General features: G+C 35.7%; 1 protein-coding gene across 1 annotated transcript in view; it reads left to right on the top strand.

Annotated features, from left to right (window-relative positions):
- Window positions 1–7500, top strand: part of LOC144981112 (malignant fibrous histiocytoma-amplified sequence 1 homolog) — a gene marked incomplete in the record, with an annotated part of 63638 nt that overhangs the window by 49281 nt on the left and 6857 nt on the right. The window contains 2 exon segments of the mRNA XM_078929253.1: window positions 868–1568; window positions 2595–2762. Coding sequence (XP_078785379.1) covers window positions 868–1568; window positions 2595–2762 — 869 coding nt within the window.

Here is a 7500-nt window from a genome sequence, read left to right as displayed (position 1 = left end):
AATGGCGAAGCATCATCGATGGCCTATCCTCTGTCTGGGGTTAAGTGGTGGATACACATAGAAGCCGGTGGAAAAGACTGCCCAGTGAAGAGTCAAATGGCGAAGCATCATCGATGGCTTATATTTTTGTCTGGGGTTAAGGGTTTAAGTCAAGTCAAGTCACTGAACTAACGCAGTATCGCTTGACCTTGTTTTAAGAGGAGGCATGGACCACACTGTAGCATACCGTCAACAAATAGTAAATGGATTAATGAGGATTTATCTAGCCTTAAATTGATACTATGCATGTGTATAAGTACATTAGATATTTATCCACTTCACATACTTTATCCATCTTATAGAAGGAACTAAGTTGACGTGTCACTCAGGTCTTTGTTTTGTTTTGTTTTTGTTGTTTTTGTTTTTGTTTTTTTTTTGGGGGGAGGGGGTTGTTTTTTTTTGGTTTGTTTTTTTTGGGGGGGGGGGTTGTTTTTTTTTGGTTTGTTTTTTTTTGGGGGGGGGGGGTTGTTTTTTTTTGGTTTGTTTTTTGGGTTGTTTTTTTTTTGGGGGGGGGGGGTTGTTTTTTTTGGTTTGTTTTTTGGGTTTTTTTTTTTTTGGGGGGGGGGGGGTTGTTTTTTTTTGGTTTGTTTTTTGGGTTTTTTTTTTTTTTGGGGGGGGGGGGTTGTTTCTTTTTGGTTTGTTTTTTTGGATTTTTTTTTTGACAGCCGGTTAGTGATAAGATCTCACTACATTATACCAATCAGACTATAAATGTTCAAGGTTACACATTGTATTGTGTGTTAGTGCGTTTGTCCTGCTGGTGGATGGTGTGAGTATTCTACCTAAACGTATTACATCAATATATTTATTTTTCTCATTTCCTTTCAGGGCTGCAGGGCTTACATCAGCCAAGTTTGAGAGATTAAAACAAGAATTCCTGTCTGATGGTATCTTGGACAGAGATCTTCTGCGATGCGTCTTGACAAATCTCATTCCTACAGACATCGTCTCCGCTTCCACCGAAGTCATGCGTCTTCTATCGCAAGCATTTGAACTGGGATACCCAATCACAAAGAGGCAAAGAGATTCAGTATATTCTCTTTTTCCAGACAAAGACAACGAAGGCAAAACAAAACTAGGGAAGATTTTGATACCCTGGCTTCGAAGAAAAGACGAGCCCGAAGATTTTGTGGATATTTGGAGCTCCTTGCAAGAAAATAGAAAGCTTGGATCTTTATACCGTTTTCCTCATTATCTCCCCCCAGGCTTGTTTGATATTATAACTGTAAGAGCATGTGCAGAGAAACATAAACTAAAATTCCACCATCATTGGGGTGGAGGAATTCACGCTATGCACACCAAAGAGAATGTGCATGTTGTGATATCGTACTTTCCCGAACGGCAAGGAGAAAATGGTGTGGAGGATGAGGAGGAGGAGGGTGAAGAAAAGGAAGAGGGCGTAATGGTGAAGTATGAGCTACGAGATGCGGCCTATGGTGAAGAAGAAGAACCTACCCCAGCAGCTACAATGTGGAGTATCATGCTACCTCTTCTGATGGATTTCGAGGAGCTGGTGAGTTCATACGCAGGTCGGTATAAATCAAATAAACTTATTTATATATCATTTATATATTGCATTCTAAAGCTAAAAACAATTGCACGAGATAGAGATTTATGGAAACAAATTACTAACAGGATAATAGACACACACTGACACACTGGAAGTGACGCACACATTCACGGCAAGCGTCCATAGAGACTGTGCAGCCATATTCATTCATTCATTTTAATAGCATCACCATATTCAATGCGCCTGTGTTCTTTGTTTTTTTTTGTTTGTTTGTTTGTTTTGTTTCTTTTGCTCTTATAACCGACCCAAGTTTAGGAAACACGTTCAATTTTCTATCTTTATAGTAAACCCATCCCAAAAAATTGTAAGTAAACGCACTTCATTACTTCTCCTTTATAATGGAATAACCGTTAAGTTTCGGCTAGTGTGAGAAGAGAGTCGCATCTAATCAGTCTTTATCAACATTGTTGACACTTTACTAGCTTTCATTCGCGTCAGCCTTCTAGAAACTGCATTGGATTTTACAATTCCTTCGTTGGGAAGAGATTAATGACTAATCCGATTCTATTCACTTTATAGCGACACCTTTCAACGTCATTGTCGTCAATTAAGGAAAGGGAAGTCACTCACGTTTTACAACTGTGTCAAACTTGTTTTTACATTCTCCTCATAACTATGCCATTCAGCTTTGCAATCCGTCAAAAAGTTCAAGCGCTCTTAACATTTAAAGTCAAAGGGAAAACATCATCTTTTTTTGTCGCAAATTGTATGAATAAACTTGATTGGTCAAATATATCTATCTATCTATGCTCTGCCTTCTTTTGAGTAGATTCTTTCTTTTACCTATTGGTTTTGTAGTCTTTGATAAATCTCGGTGTTCATTTTTTAAATTTAGAAACCAAAAATAATAATGATTCTGAAAATGAATTGAATTTACTTATTCGAACCAGCGACCACCTGACCTCTAGCCCTTCGGTCCTGTCCCATGACGTAGATGTAAGACATCTTTTGCAGTTATGAATTGAATTTAATAATTTCTTTTCAGGCATTTTAGTGGAACGTCGCACAGAATGCCCGCACTGCCTCAAACCTTCCTTCCTTGGGGAATGGCTGACTCCAAAGGAAACCCAAGCACTGGCCACACGACCCTGTGGAAATTGTGGCGAGGAAGTGGACACTTCATTTTTGGTGCAACCAAGAGAGAAGAAAAGAGGTAATGAGTGGTTATATCATTGTCTAATATTCTTTTACAACCCATGTATAGTTCTTATCCTTTGATGTGAGTATATATCTATCATGAAATATACAAATACACTGAAATGTGATCACATTAAAGATAAAATAAATCCATGACATGAATGTAAAGAATGCAGCCTTACATCCTCATGTAACACATTGCATGTGACTAAGCATTATTTGAATAAAAACCCATCCGCATACCCAATGCATTTTGAGACAATGTTTGACTATCATATTTTTCATGGTTGGGAAATATTCTGCAACCTAAACTCATGACAGTTTGATACTAAAATCGCAATAATTTGAAAAAAAAACGGTCTTTCCTTAATTGTATTTTGAAGATGATATCAATTAAAAATGGAAACTCACTCAATAGCATAATATTATTATCTTATGCTGGAGGCGAGGTTTTAAAAAATGTACAATATAAAAGTCAGTAGCGCAATTGTTTTGTAGTATTCTTTTCATATTTTTTTCTTTGTTTCTGGCCTTCCAGAATCCCCTATAATTATAATTGTTTTGGGTCCTGTAGGCAAAGGGTATCAAACAGCACTAACGCCTCCGCACTGTTTAATTTTATTTTTTATGATCTCAGTCGAAGAAGACTAAAATTCGTTTCTGCTCTTTTGTTTCTAGAAATTAGAATTTACAGTTTATATTAATCAATATAGTCCGTGATATATTACAGAATACAACAATAATAAACAACATCACCGAAATGATTAGGAATAAAACTTTCAGACAATGCAATAGACATTCTTACAGAAACTCCAAGAGATAAAACTTAAAGAGAACTATAAGACAGAATCGTTACACAAACTATAAGAGTCATACGTTACCAGAGACTAAAAGAGATAGACTTTACAAAAACGGTATGAAACACACGTTGCAGAATTCATAAAAGAAAGACCTTACCGAAACTAGATGAGATATACTTCACAGATACTCTAAGAAACATACATTATAGAAACTTACTGAAACTATAAGAGACATACGTTACAGAAAAATGATCACATTGCTCGTGATTTGAAGACCCTATCGAAAAATAATCTGATTTTTATTTAGCTGAGATTAAGATGAAAACTTGTTATCCTATTTTTGTGGTTCACTTTATTAAATTCAGCATTCAAATACATTAAATGCTATTTTGTTCTTTAAAAAAAGCTATAAAAGTCCCAAATATTAACCCTCTCCTTACAAACTATAGGAAAATCGTCACATTCGTTACGATACAACCAACATTATTCTTATTCAAATTTCTCTTGTACATCATAAAATTTAAACAAAATGAACAGTGTGTTGTAGAGCATGTTTTGCTGAAGAAATTATTTATCGCAAGAACTTAGGGCCTACTGCTATTGTGTTTGAGTGATAAAGAAATATATTTTTATGTTAGTTGGGTGTAAAGTTTTGGGGAAAATCCTGAAAAAACTGGTAAGGAGTTAAACCGGAGATAAAGATATAGGGAGTAAATCTGACTCATGAATGAACAACACAAACAAAGTTGTTCATTCATCAGTCAGATTTACTCCCTTTATCTTTATCTCCATTTTATTGAGTCATTTAGGCATCTCTATTTATTAGAGAGTTAAACCGTGTAAGGGAAAAAGTTTAACAAACGACATTTATTTATTTCACATGGTTTTTCCTAGGCTCTGCAGGAGATGGAGTCGATGTATGTATAGGATTTAATTAGCATGGCTCAGCCTTTTATTATTTTTGAAATATTATAATATTGATATCTTTAGTTGAACGTCTCAATTCATTTTCCCCCTTGTTTTATAGTGTTTTTTTGTTTATTTTGTTTTTTCTTTTTGCATGCAGGAAATTTCATAAGAACAGCTTTCACTTTCCGGCACGTTATTTTACAGTTTTTCTGCTGTTTTTTGTTTTGTTTATTTTCCTGCCCAGTGTCTATAGTTTTACTTTGATGTTGTTTAATGTTAGTATATAATTAATTAACTTTAATCTTAATACAATTGACTTCTAATACTTAGAGATTAACTTTTATAAAAAGAAAAACAAGAGAATTTTAGAACTATAGAATTCTTATTCGTCGGTTGATACAAGTAGATAAATGCGGAACTTTCAAGGGCTTCTCACGAGACACATGAACCAATGGCGTCTTTCCTACTTTGGTTTTTACCTATCCAATCAGAACAATGACTCTAACCTTTGGAGAGAGAGAAAATACTACATCTTTAACCTTATCAAAGGTAGGAAACAGCGCCCTTTGTTGATCAAGAAACATGAACCAATGGCGTCTTTCCTACTTTCGTTTTTACCCAACCAATCAGAAAAATGACTCTATCCTTTGGAGAGAGAAAAATACCACATTTTGAACCTTATCAAAGGTAGGAAACAAGCGCCCTTTGTTGGTCACAAGGAAATATTTCTTGAGAAGTTCTAACAACTTTCCGTGTTTTATCCTTATTAGAATCGAGTGAATGCATTTCCAACCTGCTTCAATTCCTTAATTAGTAACTGATTAGTAAATGATCCCAATGGCCCTCTCAGCCGAGTCTAGTGAAGTGTGGTCTATAGTTTTGAGAAATGTATATTTTTTCCTCCATCACGCATCCGATTTTGCTTAAAAATAGATTTTGACGCTTAATGACATCATCTTAACAACAATGGTAGGTCTAATTCTCATTGGCAAATCACTTTAAATTCGAGATCCAATCATGGTAAAAGAATATAAATAGATACATTTTGATAAAAGAAATAATGATATATATAGGAAGAATCATTGGAGAAGAATGATAAAACGTTTTCTTAAAACCCCGTGCTGTGTTTCTAATTTTGAACTCGTTTCCAACGAACGCGCTCGATCGACGTGCTCTTATTTGCAGGTTTGATAACCCAAATTCACTATGGGCTCATTGTTGTCATGGAAATCTAAAAAAAAAACAACAAACAAATTTTAATGACTCAAAATGTTGTCCATCACAACAACAATGTCAAAAACTGGCCCTAGCTAGAACTGGGTTCGGATGTCAGACCTTCATATATATATATATATATATATATATATATATATATATATATATATATATATATATATCGTCGAACACTCCCAAAGTTACACAGTGGCATTGTTGGGAACGCAGGAGCTCAAGAATCTTGCAATGGTGGCAAGGAATCGAACTTGACTGCCCCTCATCCCCCCCCCACCCCATAAAAAATAATTGATTGACACGAATATCATTGATGATTAAAAAATTGCCCGTGTTTGTATTTCAGTGATTATTAAACGGAAGACTCCTCAGCCACCACAACCAACCTTTCCCCCTCCCCCCTCTATACCAAATAAATTAACCCCAGTGGCTGAGGAAGGTAGCGTTGATGTAAGTTGAAGTGTGAAGTGGTACTCGCCTTGTGTGGAATCAATCAACATACATTAACACACATTATTATTCTATTATCGTTTTCTCCCATATAGGGAATGAGATCAGCGGAAGAGTAGCGTCCCTTGATTGGACGTCACCTTACAGGGAGAACGTGAACATGGTTTTGCGCATGCGTCTCTCTCGTCCTCGCTTTCGGTGAAGTGTCTCATGCCGCTTTCACCGGAAGCGAGGACGAGAGACGCATGCGCAAAACCATGTTGACGTTCTCTCCCTAATAACTTCTCCGAAGGTGACGTCCAATCAAGGGACGCTACTCTTCCGCTAATCTCATTCCCTATCAAAATGTTGCGCGTGGCGTGTTTTTCTTTCTCTTATAGAACACATACTATTATTATTATCATCATCAAATTATAAACGTTAATAATTGATTTACTGATTTAATATGGTGTGTAAGTACTAATGTTGTATATTATGTGTATGTGTGTTATGGTTTTCATTAATTCCAATTAACAAATTCCTCAAACATTTTTCTCTTATATTATATTCATTTAACTTTTGGATTTGTCTGATTGTCATTTTAAAAAAAAGAAAAAGAAAAGAAAATGAAAGAAGAATCAAAATATTAAAAATATTTTTAAAGACAAAAATTAAGAAATATCACCATACTGTATTAAATGAATCAAAAATTCTTCTTTGAAAAGAGATATTATCATGGTAAAACCAGCACATATCTAGATGAAATGTTATGGTGATGTTATACGATCTTCACCTTTCGCCTAATATGACTTAAGCCCTATCACGTTAAACATCACGTGACCTTCTTCTTCTTTCAGCTTATCCCCCATTTTGCAGGGTTGCCATAATGAATGTCACATCTCCAGCCACGCATCTCGGTTCAGCGAGTCATCTTCCTCCAAGCCCAGTTCTTTCATATCATCCTTTACCTTATCCTACCATCTAGTCTTTGGGCGTCCCTTTTTCCTTTTTACTGCTAATTGTAAGTCCAATACTTTCCTTCCCATGTACTCCCTCTCTCGTCTCTTTACATGTCCGATTCATTTCAATCTATCTTCTCCCATCTTTATTGATACATTCTTTACTTCAGTCACCCTCCTAATTCTTTCATTTTTCACTTGATCTTTTTTTGTCCAGCCAAGTGACCATCTCAACATCCTCATTTCTACCTCCTAAACCTCTTTATCTTGTTTCTTTGTTGTACCTGTTGTCTCTAGTCCATATAACATTGCTGGTCTTACAACTGTTGTATATACTTTCCCCTTCAGCTTTGCGGAAATTTGTTTGTCACACATAACTCCAGTTACCTTCCTCCAATTATTCCAGCCTGCCGGTATCCTCTTCTTA

This window comes from Berghia stephanieae, chromosome 10, assembly GCF_034508935.2.
Source record: "Berghia stephanieae isolate SIO BIC M18660-M18661 chromosome 10, UCSD_Bste_1.3, whole genome shotgun sequence".
Taxonomy (NCBI): domain Eukaryota; kingdom Metazoa; phylum Mollusca; class Gastropoda; order Nudibranchia; family Aeolidiidae; genus Berghia; species Berghia stephanieae.
The sequence above is the reverse complement of the archived record's forward strand: the minus strand, read 5'-3'. Positions and strand labels throughout refer to the sequence as shown.